The sequence below is a fragment of the Euprymna scolopes genome, chromosome 13 (genome assembly GCF_053919585.1).
Source record: "Euprymna scolopes isolate OS-2025 chromosome 13, ASM5391958v1, whole genome shotgun sequence".
Classification (NCBI taxonomy): domain Eukaryota; kingdom Metazoa; phylum Mollusca; class Cephalopoda; order Sepiida; family Sepiolidae; genus Euprymna; species Euprymna scolopes.
In genome coordinates this window covers 27,511,253-27,531,477 of record NC_136494.1, presented here as the reverse complement: position 1 = coordinate 27,531,477, position 20,225 = coordinate 27,511,253, and the positions used below count along the sequence as shown (strand labels likewise).

At 33.4% G+C, this 20,225-nt stretch overlaps 2 protein-coding genes and 1 long non-coding RNA gene across 3 annotated transcripts in view; 1 reads left to right on the top strand and 2 right to left on the bottom strand.

Annotated features, from left to right (window-relative positions):
- LOC145291955 (oxidoreductase NAD-binding domain-containing protein 1-like) overlaps window positions 1-20,225 on the top strand; it is a 169,602-nt gene that overhangs the window by 57,658 nt on the left and 91,719 nt on the right. The window lies entirely within an intron of this gene.
- On the bottom strand, window positions 10,902-17,196 carry LOC145291952 (uncharacterized). The gene is made up of 2 exons (XR_013869511.1): window positions 14,202-17,196; window positions 10,902-11,652 (listed from the first exon to the last, which is right to left on the bottom strand). It is a non-coding gene; the product is annotated as an uncharacterized LOC145291952 (long non-coding RNA).
- On the bottom strand, window positions 18,045-20,058 carry LOC145291954 (protein zwilch homolog). Its single transcript, XM_080137882.1, has one exon. It carries the CDS (start codon window positions 19,931-19,933, stop codon window positions 18,140-18,142), a length of 1,794 nt encoding a protein of 597 aa, XP_079994008.1. The 5' UTR covers window positions 19,934-20,058; the 3' UTR covers window positions 18,045-18,139.

Genomic DNA, 20,225 nt, shown 5'->3' with positions numbered 1-20,225 from the left:
ACCCGGCTTTGCGCGGGTCCTATGTACTGTTCATAACTTTATATGCACATGTATATATTAAAAAGTGTGTACATGTATGGTAATGCCTTTCTATATAATAGGCTTCCTTTAGTACCATAGAGAAAAGTTGCTAGAGGCCGCAGAGGTCAAATATTTTTTTACATTGACCCAAATTTTGACCCCTTAACATTTATTGTTTTGGGCTCAAATCAAATTAAAAAGTTTGACCTATGTCCAAGTAACCTACATCTGAAATTTCAAGTGTTTAGACCAAAAATTGGTGGAGAAGTTTGGTAAAGTCTGCAAAGGTCAATTCTTTCAACTTTGACCTCGTGGCAGCCAAATTTACGCCCAAAACTGACTAAAAAAGCTTGCTGCATGTCTGAATACTCTTTATGTAAAATTTCAAATGTTTAAACCAAAAATTGGCTGAGTAGTTTGCTAGAGACAGCAAAAGTCAAACCTTTTGAACTTGGACCACTTGGCAGCCAAATATTCAGCCAAAAACTTATTAAAAAGTTTGCCCTATGTCTGAATACACTTTATGTAAAATTTCAAATGTTTAGACCCAAAATTGGCGGAGGAGTTTGGTAGAGTTCTCAAAGGTCAAATCGTTACACTTTGACCTCTGACAGTCAAATTTATGGCCGAAAACCGATTAAAAAGATTTTCTCAAATCTCAATACCTCTTATACCAATTCTTGAGTCTGTAGACTGAAAATTGAGAGTAATTTGGTTGGGAAATATACACCCACAGACACACACTCACAGACAGACAATTTTACTTTTATAGATATATAGATAGATATACATATATATAGTGGGGAAAATAAGTGTTGGACACATCCCATTATTCTTTATTTAACACATTTTTTATGCAGCGAATGACGCAAAAATTTAACAAGAAATAGTTACTAATTTAACAATAAAAAATAACTTTAGAAATTGGAACCTTTTAATGCATAACAAAAATTATATAATAAAAACGAGAATAGCCGGAAAAAAAAGTATTGGACACGTTGTTTTAAATTATATTTTATTATTATTTTTTATAAATAATGCTGGAAATTGTTAATTGCATTTTAATTTGCCGACACTATTATACGTTTTAGAAGTTTCTCTATTGTTGTAGACCATACTCTACGTCGTTGGAAAGTATTGGAACATGTTAGTCACCAGTAAGCCATCACGCGTGAAGGTTCTCAGGATGAGTAAACGTAAAGAACTCTCTCAAGTCGTCCGTGATAAGATTATTGCCGAGCACAAGAATGGAATTGGTTATCGGCGTATATCTGCTCAATTCAAAATCTCTGTAAGCACCATAGGAAACCTTATTAGGAAATGGAAGGTGCATGACTCAACCGTGAACCGTCCACACACTGGAGCTCCTCGCAAGATGTCGGATAGAGCAGTGAGAAAGATTGTACGAAAAGTTCAGCAGCAACCGAGAACCACACGAGGTGAACTTCAGAAAGATTTGGAAGAAAAAAGCATAGTAGTAACGAAACCAACGATTAGTAATGTACTCCGACGCAACGGTCTTAAATCGCGTACACTTTGAAAGACACCATTACTAAAAAAATGTCATGTTAATGCTCGTCTGGAGTTTGCAAGAGACCACTTATTGAAAACAGATGATTACTGGAAGAATGTGATCTGATCCGATGAGACGAAAGTGGAACTTTTCGGCATTAACTCTGTACGTCGAGTATGGAGAAGAGATGGCACAGCGCACGATCCCAAGAACACCCTCCCCACTGTAAAGTTTGGTGGTGGAAATGTCATGCTCTGGGGATGCTTCTCTTCAAATGGTACTGGGCCACTTCATATTATAGATGGAAAGATGAATGCAGCCAAATATCAGGAAATTCTTGAAAATAATCTCTTGCCTGCTTCCAATGCATTAGATATGCGACAGGGATGGATCTTACAACAAGATAATGATCCCAAACATACTGCTAAAATAACCTCCGATTGATTCGTACAGAACAAAATAGATGTTCTTAAGTGGCCCAGTCAGTCCCCAGACTTAAATCCTATAGAAAATCTATGGAGAGGGCTCAAAATCATGGTCCACAAGCGAGATCCACATAATATTCAGGATTTGAAGAAAGTATGTGTTGAAGAGTGGGCCAAAATCTCGCCTGAATGTTGTCACGAATTAGTTTCGTCGTATAGAAAAAGTCTCGAAGCTGTAATAGCCAATAAGGGGGTTTCAACTAAATATTAAATGAAATTGTGTTAGTGTGTTCAATACTTTTTTCCGGCTATTCTCGTTTTTATTATATAATTTTTATTATGCATTAAAAGGTTCCAATTTCTAAAGTTATTTGTTATTGTTAAATTAGTAACTATTTCTTGTTAAATTTTTGCGTCATTCGCTGCATAAAAAATGTGTTAAATAAAGAATAATGGGATGTGCCCAACACTTATTTTCCCCACTGGTATATGAGATATAGGTAGGTGGGTATAGCAAATAGAAAAATACTTATTTGGGATTTTTTGGTTTTAGTTTTGTAATATTTTACTAGTGTTAAAAAAATAATCTTTACTGATGCAAACAATCTCATCCGAGATCAGTGGATGATCCAACGGGTCAGATTTATTTCTATGAACATATATACTTAGGTATAAGTAACATATACTTAGGTACAAGATGCTCTTTAAATTTTGTAGGTCATTTCTGAGGTCAAGAGAGGTCAAGCATCACTCTTAAACCTTCAACCGTTTCTGGATTTGAACTTCACAAAAATCATCCTTCACGTATTCATGTTAGGAGCTGGCCTATGAAAAGATGCATTCTCGGAATAGCTTTGTTCGAGCACATCCGAACCAACACAATTCATGAAATGGAGTGGCATTAAGAACATGGAGTTCCAGAAGCAGAAGTTCTGCTTGACCGAACATGTCACACGGTTCACAAGAAGGTGAACCAGATCAGTTGTCGAGTGGCATCCAAGTGACTGGAAACAGAAAAAAGTCAAAGCAGGAACAATCTTCTAAACCTTGAAACTGGAAAGATTAGGAGGAGGGGGGAAAGAAAAAAAAAAAGAATGTAAAAGAAAAGAAACGATAAAAACAAAGCAGCAGCAGCCATTTCCAAAGTTGCTTTTGTGTGTTGGAAAGTTCAACTATGATTTGCAACAACTGATGTATAAATTATATTATGTATTATTTCAGATTATTCAGACTATTTTTCTCACCTTTTCATCACGTTTCAGCCAATGTAAGCTCTAATTTTCTTCAGGTATATCTTGTTGAGCTTGGGAATATTTCTATCTAACTCAGGAATCTGCACAAAACTTCAAATGGAAGCCATTTTTTCAATTCACTGGGGTAGCATGTTCTCGTTCCGTCAGCCATGAAATCTTAGAAATCTTAAATGAGTTGCAATTATATTCTTAGTATTACCCGCACTGAGGATTGAACCTTCAATACTCAGAAGAGTGTCACAACTGAATTTTACTTAGTACTTTATCCATTATGCCACGGGTCATTGTGGACAATTCTAGTATGGAAAATTCTAGAGTTCGATAAGATGCACCTGAAGAAGGTTGGAGATTACATCGGCTGAAAGGTTATGAAAATAAAAAATTCAGTAACATAAAATAGCATTTTAATTAAAATCACTTTTGGGTTAGTTTGCTGCATTCACTTATTATGTGGTTTACTGTTTTATCTCTTTGCACACAGAGTCTACATTTACTGTTTTCTTGTGTTTTATCTAGTTTAACTTTAAAGTGGTTGGTTCTAATTGCGTTGTTCTGTGCAGCTGTCAGTAGGGATATTGTTTGTGTGTCATTTTCTAAGGCACATTTGCTTGCTTTCATGGTTATCTTCTTTTGTTATTCTGATAAATCATCCGTGTAGTTATTATTATTATTATTATTATTATTATTATTATTATTGTTATTATAATTTATTATTATTATAATTTATTAGTATAATTTATTATTATTATTATAATTTATTATTATTATAATAATTATTATAATTTATTATTATAATTTATTATTATTATAATTTATTATTATTATTATTTATTAATATTATTATTATAATTTATTATCATTATTATTATTATTATTATTTATTATTATAATTTATTATTATGATTATTATAATTTATTATTATTATTTTTATTATTATTATAATTTATTATTATTATTATAATTTATTATTATTATTATTATTAATTTACCTGAACCTTGAAAATTCTTCATTTCATACAATGAATCTGCTTATTACACACACACACACACACACACACACACACACACACACACATATATATATTGCGTATTTAGGCAGATGTTTTCATTTAGACAGACATTGTTGAACATGTTTCTGCTTAATCGTCTTTTTGTAATTTCTCCATTTTTCGTATGGTCATTCTAATATATCAGTCAAATTCTTGTAAGAAAGTTCCATAGTCGTTTTCGTTCATCTGTTTTTTTTGTTGTTTTTTGCAAGTACTTTTAACTGGTATATATATTATTCCTTAATTGGAATTCATTTTTGAGATGAGCATTATATATATTTATTTATTTTTACTTTGGACTATTATTCTCATCTTTATTAATTGTTGTTTTTTATCTTTTATTGGTTGTTGTTTTTCACAACGTTTCGGACAACTATTCCTCTGGCCTTCGTCAGCAATCACTGCCATCCGTAGTTGTTGCCGTCTCACCACGTAGTCCGAAATAAAAATAAATTAATATATATAATGCTCATCTCAAAAATGAATTCCAATTAAGAAATAATATATATACCAATCTGTATGGACCCGACTATGGAAGATCAGATAATAAATAAAAATAAACGTGGATTTATAAGATCAAAGAATCCACCCTTGATTGCCCTTCGGGGCCCGTGGCGCAGTTGATAGAGACGTTGAATCTGTACGGTTCCAGATAGACATTGTCTGAAGATAGCAGTTTCAATCCTACCCAAAGCGTGCCAGAGGTTTATTTGGCCAAAATGTGGTGAGACGACAGCAATTACGGATGGCAGTGATTGCTGAGAATGCAGTTAGGAGATTCGAAGTTCCTATCCGTCGCGGTTAGCACCTGACGAAAGTCAGAGGAATAGTTGGCCTAAACGTTGTGAACAACAACAACCAATAAAGATGAAAAACAACAACTAATAAAGATGAGAATAATAGTCCGAAATAAAAAATAAATTAATACTTTTAACTGGGTTTCTCCAGTCAGTTTTTGATTTACTTTTTTGTTTAAAATCTGGATGCTCTTATATGCTTCAGTTCAAATTACATTTAAATTACTTAAAATAGTGAAACGTCTCGTGTTTAAAAAATGTTTTTAACGTGTTAAGAACGTGGCTGAAATAAATGTACATTGGTTTAAACGTGTGATTTACAAAATGGTATGGAAGTTAGTTTTTTTTTTTTAATTTAATTTATAAATTTACATTACAACATATATATAGATATACATATGTAAAAATATGCACACACACACACACACACATGTATATTAGATGGTTACATACCCAGGCACTTTCAAATTATAGGATGATCTGCGCATTAGAGCTAAATTGACCGACTTTTATTTCAGCTGAAAATGCTCAACAATAAGATATATATATATATATATATATATATTGGATAGTTACGTACTTATGTACGTTTAAATGTTATTACTGTTTTCAAAATTTACATCGTTAATTTCTGGCTGTTTTGCTCTTATATACATTGCTTCTAGTATATTTTAATCTTTTTACGTTTGGATCCATATGAATGATTTTCGTATTTTCAACTAGGATTTTTCTAAATTGTGAATGTGGGCAGCCATGTTGTTTTAGCTGTTGGCAAATCGAGCTTGTATTTGAAAGGTGTAGGGTTATTCGTCTGGACAGTGTGTAGGTTGTGTGTCCAATGCATCTATTGGTGTTTCTATTGTAGGAGATGTATTCTCCCAAGGGGCATTTGAATTGGTAGACATCATTGGTTTCATCGACTTATTTTGTAGTCTGGGAAGTGCTGTTTTTAATTATAAGGTTAGCAGTTGTTAATTTCTTATGTAGATTATAAATCTGATCCTATTATTGATTGGAGGTAGCTGATAAAATTGTCTCTGAGATAGGTATATTTGCCGATGACACCACGCTCTATTGTAACCTAATTGACCTAAGGGAACGTTTTTCTCCCATTCGGGGGGGATCAGACTTCCCAGGGGCCTGAGGAGGACCGGATAACTATGCTGAGATAGCTTTAATAGATCCCAGGCAACGGCGGATATCTCAATACTTGAATTGAAATATATAGGTAGATTTTGCTTTATTGTTTGAAAATCGGAGATATATTGTTGTTTGAGAGGTGGACAACAGGAAATGTGAGAATGTTAGAATAATTGACCGTACTTGTCGACCCAGAGAATCCTTCAGACTATGGCTGTCTGAATGATGGGACGTGACCTTTTGAGGTCATGGGAATTGAGTGTTGATTTTGGTTCCCAGATTTCAAAGCTCTCGCCTATAGTCGAGCTGCACACATGCAATCCGCACCTGTGTGTCGTAATTTGATTGGCTTAGGAGACTTTCCACTCCGGCCGCCCCCCTCACTATATAATGTTAACCCGCTCGAAGATTAACGAGACTCCCATTTGATTCCAAGGGGCACAGATTGCATGGAAACTCGTCGTTCCCTGAAGACGTGACCAGCACACCTCTTCTCTGACCCATCTGAGTGCCGTCTGCGAAAACTAAAGATTTGAAACTTTTAAAACTTGCTAAGAACAAAAAATATTGTAAAAAGTCTGTAATATATTTTGTACGATTAGAATAGAATTCAAGCGACTGTTGTCTTTCTTGCCTGCATGAGTTTTGTTATTCGTTTTCAGCATACCAGGATTCAATGTGACGGCCTCTCAAAGAACCAGACGACATGAGCCAAAGTTATCGAAGATCAGAGGTCCTTATGTAACTTCACCAGAGAGGGTGTTACACTATAGCAGGCACATGGGGAAAACTAATGAGCACATATCTAAGGTAATGGCTGAAACCCTAGAGGAAGATCTTCAGTCTGTAGTGGAATGGGGTCATAAATGGATGGTAACGTTCAACGCTGCCAAGACAAGGCTAGTTTCCTTTAATAATTACATGAAACCTTACCAACCACCAATAGCTATGGCTAGAGATATTTTACCTGAGAGCACTTCATTCAAGCTCCTTGGTTTAACGTTCACAAGAAACATGAGTTGAGATCATTGCTAAGGCTGCTGTAAAGAAGGTGGGCTCCCTCTATCGTACTAGAAAATTACTTACGCCTGAAAGTATCCTGTACCTCTACAAAGCCACCATTCGCCCATGTATGGAGTACTGCTGTCACATTTGCGCTGGTGCATCTGCTACCAGTCTCTCACTCTTGGACAGGGTCCAAAAGAGAGTCGCCAACCTAATAGGTCCTGAATTGTCATCTAAACTTCAGCCCCTATCCCACTGACGAAATGTTGCATCCCTCTGCCTATTTTACAGTTTGGTGAACTACAAGCACTTGTACCCCCTCGACATAAATACTCCTGACAAACCCGACAAGCAGCGAAGTTCCATCCCTACACAGTTGAGACCCCTAGATGTAAGAAAGCCTTTTACTCTAATAGCTTCTTCCTCAGAATGGCAGGACTTTGGAATTTTCTTCCGATTTCCTGCTTCCTCAACAGTACTGACATACAGAAGTTACAGTTTAATGTGAACAGACATCTTGCTGCTAAACTCCCTACATAATACCCCTGGAACTTAGGTCCCTGATAGTAGCCCCCTGTATCAAAGTGGCAATATGCCTTGTTTGGGGTGAAAATGTAATAAAAAAAATTTAACAAAATACGTATTTGATACATTTGAAGCCAAAACAACGCATTATTACAAAATAAACAGATATTTATTTTGTTTTAAATTTATATTGAAATTTATAATATATTTTGGAGATATACTTCATCATCAGTATGTATTTCTTTCTTTTTTGCCATGTTGTTTATGATATATATATATTCGAGCATTTATAAGCTACATCTAACATCCAAATGAATGCTTTGACGATAATTACGATTTTCAAAAGGCGAACCATTAGAAGATACACCTGCCTTACTTAAAAAATGCTAGGTTTATTTATGGTGTCTTTTTGCTGATGTGGAGACTGTTTAAAAAACAAACTATATGTTAAAATTATTGTCCATGACTTAATGCCTATTGCAATAAAAACATTGTTTCTGAAACGATGGTACAATTTATTGGCTTTGCTGTGTTCCTTCTTATGAAACAGATTTTTAATTTGAATTTGAATTATAAATTATCAATCACCTTACTAAATATATATATATATATATAGTGATAGGGTGATACCAATATTTTTCCCCAATGTTGATATATTTACTGATTCCGTACTAAATTCCTGATTCCAATTCTTCGTACATCAGAAACTGCACATATGTGGGTGCCTTTATATATGTATAATCAAATTATATGTTCAACTTTTCGTCTTTATTTCAAGACTTTTTCGGGAGGATTAATTTGAAGAAAATAAAATAGCAGTACAATATTTGAAGATATCCTTGTTGTGTTTGTGATGTGAAAAGGATGTTTTTGTTCTATTTTAGAACAAAGAACACCATTAGCATTCAAGGTGTGTATAGTGTTTGTGGCATGAAGTGAGTGAGATTTTTTTAAAATCACGTAGATGGCAAACATTGTAAAGATGTGATGTTATTATTGTTTATTATAATTCAAATGTTGGACGTGTAATTGAAATGGATTTTTTTTTTTTTATCATTTATTAAATGACTAGCCTGGGTGCCCAGCATTGCCCGGGTGTTTATAGTTGTGTGTTGAGAAAAAAAAAAAAAAACTGGTAGACTCGAACCCGTACTGTGAATTAGAAAAAAAAAAAAAAAAAAAAAAAAAAAAAAGACGTCTTTACTGTTGTGCACATTGCCAAACCGGAAGTGATGTAGGTTTAAATTAAGGCTAGACAATTGAAGAGAGGATGACATTAAAAAATATTGGCGAAAAAAACGACCCCTCCCTGTAGAAAAGTGCCCAGTTGAGGGTGAAGGAATTAATGTTTTTGGATATTTGTCATCTCAAGGGTCGAGCTTCAAAACGATACCGATCTCGTGAAAATCTGTCGCCTCTGTTGCAAGTTTTTGCGAGACATGCAAGCATACATTTAAACAGACAGGTGAGATTTATATTATAGATTATATATATTAATTATTATACATACTTTCTGTAATGTGTGTGTGTGTGTATATATATACATATATATGTGTGTGTGTGCCGATCTGACTGAATATTTTGTAATAAGGTACAGCAAACTAAGTGTTATGGTATCCGTTCAATGCAACTTAGGGATTAGTCACTACAGTACTTCATTTACTTTCACTTTTTCTCTGAAACTACTGAACTGATCTGGATGAAATTTTGTATAAACCTTTGTTATTATAAGGTACAGTGAACTAAGTATTATGGCAACCATTTGATGCTCAGTAATGGATCAATAGGTATTAATATTTAATGCAAAAATGAGTACAAATTTAACCATATTCAATCACCAATTTGGCATAAAGCACCCATTCTAAGTCAACAGCTTATCATACTAGCACTTGCTGTGCTTCAACAGTATCACCAAGGAGCACTTCTGCATTATACAGACGGCGCCTTTTTTGGTGCGGTTTACTAAACTGCCATTAAGTGGCGCTTCTCGATTAAAGATTTAATTAAAAAATTGTTTTATTAAAGTTATATTTTCTTGCGCAGACTTTTCAAGAAATGTTTTTACAAAAATTAAAACTATATTTTCTGACAGTGACATTTTTACTTCAATTCAAAAAAATGTTTCGGAAAAACAAACCAATGTTATTTTAATTTCAAAATTATATTTTCTTACACAGAATTTTGGAGAACCAGTTTCATTAAAAAGCAAAACTGAGCAAAATAGTTAAAAACACTTCCATGTCATTTTTTTTTATTTTGGCCTGTATAGCGCTAGAAGTGAGCAATATGCCTCCCTCATTTGAATCTTTGGCGACTCCTGCCCTAAAATGTTCCAATTTTTCTGATTCTGATTAATCGTCCGGGCACTACTAATTGTTCATGTATGTCATGGATAAATTGAATATTATCTAACAAATATCAAAATGACAATATATATTTTTTAACAAATTTTATTATACAGGGATTGTTCTAAAAGTAAAGCGTCCTATTTTTTTTTTTCATTCAAAACGTTTAAGAGTTATGAAAACGAGAGTGGTGCCATTAAAAACGAGCGATCTTTTGCGCTCCAGAATTTATTTTTCTACATAGTCGCCAACATTCTCAGTGCACTTTTGCCAGGAATTCAATGATACATCTCTACATCTGACAAGGGTTGCTTTCTTAGAGTCTCATACCATTAATATCTGTAACAGAGAGATGAAACATTCAGGTTATGAATGCATAAGTTCAATCATCATAACAATGCAATTTGCAATCCCTTCTGACTCATTCGGGTGGAATAAAAAAATAAGAGGGATTACTTTTGGAACAACCCTGGTAGCATCATTTTTTGATAGAAGTACAGAATAGTTAACATTTGTTAAACTTGTAATCCAATAAACATCCAATTTATAAGACGCGTTAGAATTAAATTATTTACTGATTTATTTAGATTTAATGCATATAAACAATTTCTAAGATATTTTCAAAATGTTTGAAAAAAAAAAAAAATTAAAAAAACTCTTATAAATCGTTTCCATGTTAAAACTGAGTGAGTTCGGTAGAGAATTTAATTATTAATGTGTTTTATATAAATTTTTTTTTATTACGAGTTCTCAAATGTTAACTATTCTGTTTTTTTTTCTTCTTTACCAATCTTTCTAGAAAGTGCAGAGCAATACAAACTAAACAATATCGGTTATAAACAATTTATTGAACACAAGTTACTATTTTACCCATTGCTGGAAGACTTTTCTCAAGTCTGAAATAAAGTTTGATTTGCTAACTTAAATGCTATTTGAGTCTGATTTTGACAATCTGACGAGATAACATCATAGATAACAACAGAGAAATAAACAGAGAAATAAACAGAAGAACAGAAGTGACAGACCAAGAACAGAACAGAAGTGACAGACCAAGAACAGAACAGAAGTGACAGACCAAGAACAGAACAGAAGTGACAGAACAGAACAGAAGTGACAGACCAAGAACAGAACAGAAGTGACAGACCAAGAACAGAAGATAGGTTAATTACTGATTATATTTAAAAATAATATTTTTAAGGCGCAAATTTGTAAGATTTAGTGATGAAAACCCTTATCCTCGAGTGGCCTCCGAGCCTTGATAAGTGGTGATTCCTGTGTAAAAAAAAAAGTTCATTTATGGAAATCAGTTGTTGTTTTTTTTTTTTTTAACAATCTTACAATATAGTTAACAGCTGAGAAATAAAAAAAATATACATCAAAACAAAAAAAATATACAAAAAAATTAAAAACACAAAACAAAACAAAATACGCAGTAAATAACTTTTACAAAAAAAAAAAATAAAAATAAATAAATAAATTTTAATTTTCTCTCAACCAGAAACTTTTTTTTTTTGATTTCAAAAGCAGAATTCATTCATAGCTTTATTTTGGTACACAAGAAACCAAATGAATTTGGTTCTATGTAGTTGGTATGTCAGTCCTTAAGATGTAACTTCCCTATTACTACCCTAAGTTCATGTAGTAAGCCCCTCTCCTCAACATAAAGTTAATAGTAGGGTAAATTGATCAACCATTATAGAACCACTCGTTGTTTTTAGGCCAAATTCCATACATTTAGCCCTTTTTTAAAGCAGTTTAGCCTTTTTTAAAGATTATTTTAAAAAGCGAAATTAAAAAAAAAAAAAAAAGGTTAAACTACCTGAAAAAAGGCTAAATTCGTGAAATTTGGCCTAAAAAAACGTGGAGTGGTTCGCAAATGGGTGATCCATTTACTAGAACGTTTCATTAGAAATTAAGCATCCCCTTACAAATATTTAAATATTGACTTGCTTTTCATTTTATTTGATAATCTGGTAGTAAATCGATAATAATACACTGAAAAAATTGATAAAAAAAAAAAAAAAATAGAGAAGGGGGGAGGATGCAAAATTTTTTATGTCTGCTGTCTTTCCTTTTACTATGACTATGATCAATATAATCAGAATAGACATTCTCTGCATTGTTACTGTTTTTCCACCTGCGCAGCAACAACCGAAACTGAATTGCCGCAACAAAACATGAACATTAGCTTACGTTACGTTATCAGCTTAACTATTCTGCACGTTTACTGATTAAAGTTTAGGACCAGTAGCTTATGCACAATACAGACCATGCTTTTTTTATTTTTAAATAGTCAGGTATGCTGAAAAGGAATATCACATTTAAATTTTCCGCAAAATAGGTAGTTTTCCAGATATTAAGCAATGTAATTCCTCATGTTATAAGTGGTGGCCATTGTTGTACGTGCAAGTGTGCGCATATTTTTGCCACCACTTATAGAAGTGTAAACCATTTTGACTTTTAGAACAGTTTCAGATGGTTCGCTGTTACACACAAGTCCTGGGAGGTGACTTGTTTGTAGTAGACAGTTCCACAGAACAAAATATTCTTACCATGTCGAAACCCGGGAAAAGAACATGTGAAATTGCTCGAGAAAAGGTTTAATATTTATGAAGCAATTCTGGTTTCTGATTGGTTGGTAGCAGAACGTGAATTAATTTGATTCGTCAGTTCTTAGCAGCATCGTTTATAAATAGAATCGTCCGACTGTGTGGGATCATACCCCATTAATCTTAAAATATTGCAACACAAAGAATTACATTGCTTAATATCCGGAAAAACTACTTATTTGTGGAAAATTTAAATGCGATATTTTATGTTATAAGTAGGGTATGACAATAGTATATTCTCTTCCTTGTTTTGATTCTCCGATATATATCCATTGATATTCTATCTGTTTTTATGTAGAGTGGTGTGGTTCTTGGTTGGTTAATTGTGTCTGTGTCGGATATATACTCGAGAGTCAGAACAATGAAAAGAATATGCTGTTGTCATAGCCCTACTTATAAGTTGTGGTCATTGTTGTATGTACAGGTGCGCGTATATTTAAAAAAATTAAAAAAAAAAAAGATTAACTCTTCACTTTCTGGAAAATTCATTATATTGTTTCTATTTTGAATAAATATGGCCACTGTGTAATATTACTACATGAAACACGCGGAAAAGTATCTTTTCAGTATCATGAAAAAGATGTTCTGGCCCCAATTTTAAATGTGATATTCGTTTTCAGCACACCTGAAAACCCATAGCAAACAAGTTTTTTTTAAGGTAGGTTTTGTGTTGATCTACCAGGTCACAGTGACCGAGTTTTCAAGTTAAATTTAAGTTTTATCTTTTCTTTGATAAATTGTTAGGTGAAAGTACAGAACAGTTACAAAACGTTTTCCTCATGTCAAGAATGAGGATCTTAAATAATAACCTTATTTAAGCGCGGTCCGTATTCAGGTTAAGTACCTTTAGAGCGTTCCAAAACAAAATGAAAAAAAAGATTGGTGCTTGCGTAGATAAGTGATGGGGAATTATCCAAGATCAGTGCTTGGAAAAAAAAAAAAAAAAAAAATCAAGCTACCTGAAGTGGATGTGAAGTGGTTGATTATAGAACGGAACGAAGTCATGACACGAAAAACCAAACCATATATTTATTAAAAAAAAATTACTTTAATTTTAATACGTCTTGTGTTATTACAAAAAAAAAAAAAAAGTAATTTAAAAAAAAAAAAAACCTACTTGTATTATCAAATAATAAAACAAATATTTCATTCAAAAATTTAATTTAGTTTTAACAGTTGTTTTACAACGAAACAAGAAAAAAGACAATTATTTAATTATATAAATTATCTATATAATTATAAAACTCCAATGACATTGTAACGGGTGTTGTAACCCACCATCCGGTTAACGACTTCCGGTTGCGCATGTGTACATAAACATAAACCCATAACAGCGTAAACAAATAAACACAAATCGCTACTTTTGCAGAATTTGACCTGCGCACTGAAACATTAACGTTATTATTTCGAAATTATTATTTAACATACGAAGGGTGAGGATGTTTTGAAACTATTCTGTATTACAAGTATACTGTCGCAATTTTCTTACAAATAAATCAACTTTGACCCGTTGACAACGTATTGTTTTTCTGTATGTTTTCAGCATCCCAATTGCTTTTTTTTTTTACGTTTAAATTATCTAAATAATTGTTAATACTTTCTACATTTTTTATATCGTTCATTTCCATATTATGTTTAAGTTATTTTAACGCAATTTTCTTACAAATAAATCTACTTTAACGTTTGACAACCATAAGAGCATTTTACAACGTATTGTTTTATTGTGTACGTTTTCAGCGTCCCAATTGTTTTTTTTTTTTGCGTTTAAATTAAACGATATATCATACTTTGAATAGTGCAAATTTACCTATAAGTATGGCAAACCACTTATAATTCAATGGCTGTAAGTTTTTTTTTTCAAAAATAAACAATTATAAACAGAACGACTCATAGAAATCTATCTATATTCTTTTTTTCATTTTTAATATACTTTCATAGAAATGTTTGTTATGTCAAAAAAACTATTTTCTTTACGTCACAAGTGTCATGCTCATACATTAATTCCATAGTTAATATAACATACTGACCCAACGGATCACAGGTAGTCTAGTATATTATAAAGTTTTATTTAATTATATAAATTATATGTAATGTCCTAAATTAGCGTCCCTCCAAAATTTTCAATTTTACGAAGGGCAGATAACTCTGTGTCCTAAATTAGCATCGGTTCAAATTCAAGCAAAGAAAAGTTGAAACAGGATAGTAATTTCTTTTTTCAATTGAAAGGGATCGTCCTTAGAATTCCCATCTTGCATGTGCTATATTATGTTTTCATTTCCCACTTTGCATGTGCCCATGTGTTCAAAATTGTTTTTAGTGATAGTTCTAGGTGTTCAAAATTATGAAATGCCAAAAGTTACGAGCCTGTCTCTGCTTTATCATTATTTTCAGTTTTCATGGCAAGTGCTCAGCTGAGCTCCAATCTATGGTCCCTCCTTGCCAAACTTTCACGAAAAGCACTTGTCTAGCCAAAACCACTATCAATAATTTCCTACACTCTTTATCTGTGTCTAATAATAATGATTTTTGACATGAAGTTTAATGTCAAAAAATGACATTATTTTTGCACCAACCTAATTGTCAACTTTTATCATTTTATCAGAAAGGTGTGCAAAGAGTTTATAGGAAATAATCTACAGCAACTTGATGGTACTGACTATAATGGTGAGCCCATCATGGTTGAAATAGATGAAAGCAAGTATTTCAACCGAAAGCATCATCGTGGACTCTGTTTTTGGTGCAATCTATATATCTATAAAAGTGAAAGTGTCTGTGTGTACATTTCCCTATCAAATATCTGTCAATTTTCAGTCTACAGACTCAAAATTTGATATACAGGGTACTGAGATTTGGGAAAATCTTTGTAATCGGTTTTCGGCCAGAAATTTGCCTGTTAAGGGGTCAAAGTTCAACGATTTGACCTTTGAAAACTCTACCAAACTCCTCTGCCAATTTTGGGTCTAAACACTTGAAATTTTATATATAGGTTCTTTGGACATGGATCTAACTTTATAACTTGATTTGAGCCCAAAACAATAAATGTTAAGAGGTCATAATAAGGGTCAAAGTTAAAATAAATAAATTGACTGTTTTTCTTTTTTTTGCTTAACATACACCTCCAAACACCCGAGCAACACTGGGCTGAAATGCTAGTTGAAAGAGAAAGTGAACGATGCTTGATGGTGTAATTACCCAATACAATGTACAAACTTTAGAACCAATTATTGAACGGTGGATATTACCTGGTACATGTATAATCTGCAACACATTGCGTTCATATGATCAACTTGATCAAATTAATTCCGCCGTATATAGATACGATAGTGTGGTACACACCAACGAAATTTTGTGGCTCCCATGGATCCTTCCATCCAAACACAAAACAGAGAACACATGGGTATGTGCAAAACGGAAAATGAAAAGACAATATGGAACTGCAGACGATCTGTTCCAATCTTACATAATTGATTTGTTACGATGAAATATGTATAAAAATTATAACATTCGTGGACATCTTAATTGTTGTATTAAACAGTCCTACACTCTTTAAACTTTTGTTTATTGATTTTATAAACATTAATGTTTGCATTCAATTTTGTTACAATCTTGTTCAAACTTACTTTTTTTTTTATTGATTTTTAGAGAAATAAGTTTGTATTCAATGCTTAAAATTTCCTTTTAAATATTAGATACAAAACATTTTTGAACACAAATAGGTCACAAATGAGAAGGAAAAACAGGTAGCCTAAATTACCAAAAATTGTTTAGAAATAATTTCTGAACGATTTTTCCTTTTAAATAATTTGTCAGTAATAATGATAATGATTACCGAAAATTTTAGTATTTTTTTAAAATGAAGTCTAGCTTATATTTTGAATGAAAAAAAAAAACAAAACAAAACAAAAAAAACAAACAAACAAGGAAAACAATAAAAATTATATATTACTGTACTTGGTTTAAAATAAAGATCTGCTTGAATTTGAACCGGCGCTAATTGAAGACAAGGCTATCTGCCCTTCGTAAAATTGAAAAATTCTGAGGGACATTACCAATTATATATTTGTGCCCAGTACAAATGGCAAAAATGAATAAATATGTAAAAATGACACTTTGACAAGAGAAAAGTAGGACTAAGCTCCTATTCTCCCAGTATAAAATAGAGCACAGCCCTAGGTGTATCAGAATTTTTGACACCTCTAACACGAAACTGCAAATAAAATATAAAAAAAAACTCGTAATTTCTCTTTTAAAAGTGGGTTGCTTATTTTCTTTATGGATTATACTTCCAAAATAAACTATTAAAGTTGTTTTAAAACTAATAGAAATATTTTTTTTTATTTTTTAAAAAACAGTAATGAAATTAATTGAATGTTACAAGTTCAGTATTTCTCAATTTTTAAACTTTAAAAATCTATCAAAATTTTTCTATTGATTCTATTTTTTACGATATTTTCAGGGTCAATGTGAAATTTTATGCTCTTTCCAATAAACCGAATATAATATTTTAGACAAACGTTTTTTTTAATTCACGCCCCCCTCCCCCATTTTCAAATGTCTATTAAAAAGTAAATAATTAATTCATGTACCAAAGTTTTATATATCAGAAATTGAAGATAAAAGATCAATAAATAATATAAATGTGCCACAGCCCCCTTATTTATTTATTTTTTTAGTTATTATTAGTTTGGAAATAGTCGGTTTAGTTGGGTTCAAATTCTGTAGAAGCACCGAAAAACTTATAACGTTTTATTTAATTATTTTAGGGGTTTGTATTACTGTACACATAGATTCGAAAAAATTGTCAAAAAAACAAATATATAACAAATAAATGTTATCAAAGGCAATATAAGTTACTTTTCTACCTAACTGGATATATTTTTTGTGTTTTTATTCAATGTAACATGTTTATTCAGCTCGAAAAGCATAGTGTTTACCGATGTAATGTATTGGAAAATTCAAGATGGCGCCCGACTCTCTCTTTAACACGGTAAGTTCAGGAAAAGATGTTATAAATAATAAACTAGAGAAAATACTGTTAGAAATTCGCTCAATATATGTTACCGTGACATAAGTTGACATATATTCGGTGTTTTTTTTAATAGTATTTTGTCTAGTTTATTATTTATAACACCTTTTCCCAAAGAGAGTGTCGGGCGCCATTTTGAATTTTCCAATACATCGGTAAACACTGTATGTTTTTCGAGCTGAATAAACATGTTACATTGAATAAAAACACAAAAAATGTATCCTGTTTGGTAGAAAAGTAACTTATCTTGCCTTTGATAATATTTATTTGTTATATATTTGTTTTTTGACAACTTTTTCGAATCTATGTGTACAGTAATACAAACCCGTTAAATAAAAAAAAAAAAAAAAAAAAAAAGCTAGAAACAGAGATAAAAGGTTCAGGAGAAGCTAAACATCACTAATCTGCACAAGCAGCAAAATTTCGATTTTCACAGATTAATCGAATGCTCCTGCAGTTTAACAAGATAATAGCCGTGTTCTTCCGGATAATCCTCTTTCAGAACGATGTGATCAAATGGCATGGTCTCGAAGAACGCAAACATTGATCTCCTGGTTGGGTCCTTTGGGTCTTCGAGTGAGATCTTCCACAGGTTGGGTTGGCTTTTCTTGAGAAAACCGGCTACGTCGGCCGGAGAGACGGGAAGGACGAACGTGTGGTCGTTATCACGGGGGTGCTTTTGAAAGTAGCCGAGGGCTGTGCGAGCCACAAAGCTGAGGGTTGACTCGGAGATCTTCAGGTAGAAATTGAGTATCATCAACAGCTCGTAGACGCTATACAACTTCTGCAATCGCTCGATTCTCTCGGCGAGAGTGCAGGAGCGGTCAGTGTAGTAGGCTAGCTGCTCAGTTGTGGCCAGGTCGTTCGTAAGCAGCACACTGACAAAGTCATTGCGCAGCTTCTCGACACCAATGTCGATTAGCATCTTGAGAGGCAGGTAACCCTCCATGTCGGGAAAGCAAAACTCGTTTGTGTAAGAGTTACGCACTATTTCGGCGATCCTCGTTTTGTTGGTTCTGTGGACGAGAGGCTGGATATTTTTGTTTCGCAATTCCTGGAACATAAACTCCAGGCATTCGATAAGTTCCGAATAGCGCGTACAGTAGATGAGGACGTTCCACAGCTTGTCGGTAAAATCGTGATCTTTACGGCCGACCACTAAGGTGTTCTGACGAAGTTCATTATCATTCTGCTGGGTTTCGAAGTCATCATTAATGTAAGCATCGCCCAATTTCAGCTTTTCAAAAAGGTCCTTTAGGTTTTCCATGCAAGAGATCTCTTTTTCCTTCACGTCAGACCACCTGACCTCGGATTTCCCAAGACTTTCAAAAAGACATTTTAACACGCACAGTTCCTGAAACTTTGGATACGTCGGATTGGTTTTATCGCCGGGGATGATCTTAGCCTTGATGGATACTTTAGAATTCGGCGCAGGTTTCTCGAGAAACGTTAGAGACTTATCCCATTCCGCTTCCAAAACTATCTGGCTGGGCCTCTCGACAACAACATTGTTATGCGACCGGCTACCGTCGTAAACGTTATATTCGGCCAACGTCGATCGTCGTCTCAAATCCGGAAAACGAGTTGACGTTATGGTGGAAACCGGTTTGGCTTCTTCGATGGTTATCCGGACGTACTTGAGCACGGTCTTTGATTCAGGTGTAGTAGTTGGACTAATATACACATATGCGGTACGGTAAAAGTCGTCTCCAGAGCAGTAAAGAAGAAGCGGGATTTGCTCTTCATTTTTAACTAAATGAGAAAACATGAGGGAGGTATAGGCGGAGAGAAGCCGACGGCCGTACGAAAGACGAACGGGGGCGAAAGAGATTTTCTCTTTGACACAAACCGGCGAAATCACGTTGGCCGCATCGATGGACGAAAGGTTGGCATAAACGTTCATCTCTAGCGGCTGGCCCTCGTACATGTTGGCATCATCAACATTCCCGCTGCTCTTTTCCGAATCCTGTGTCGAATTAGACACGGTCCGAGTTGGAAGAGTTTCCGACGCGTTTTTACTTTTTACCCTTCCGGAACATCCGACAATGAAAGGAGTCTGGATCGGGTAGATCTTTCGCAGTGCTTTCATGTCCGCATACTGGGACGTATCCGTGACGATGTACAACATCAAATCTTGAAATGTTTCGAAATTCGAATCATCCTTACTTCCAGTAACCAAGCTGGAAATGCAATCTTGAAAACGCGATAATAACTTATTATCCATGTTGAGGAACAACACAGAGACAGGGAAGAGAGTAACTGAAAATGTATTTGTAAATTCCGCCAAACTGTTCGATTGATACAAATTCTAAAATTAACACGCCGAAACGAAGAAAAAAAATAAACTCACAAATTAAACTTTAGAAATATTTTTATAAGTTAGAAATATTTTATATTTAAATTGATAATAATGCTTAAACAATAATTTATACAAAATTTATATAATAATTATTTAACTATTATAATTAATCATAGTAAATTAGAATTAGCGTCACACTCGACTATCGAAGTGGATG

Bases quoted from the DNA above. Each gene is read 5' to 3' on its own strand.
- LOC145291954 (XM_080137882.1), bottom strand. From the start codon at position 19,933: ATGGATAATAAGTTATTATCGCGTTTTCAAGATTGCATTTCCAGCTTG.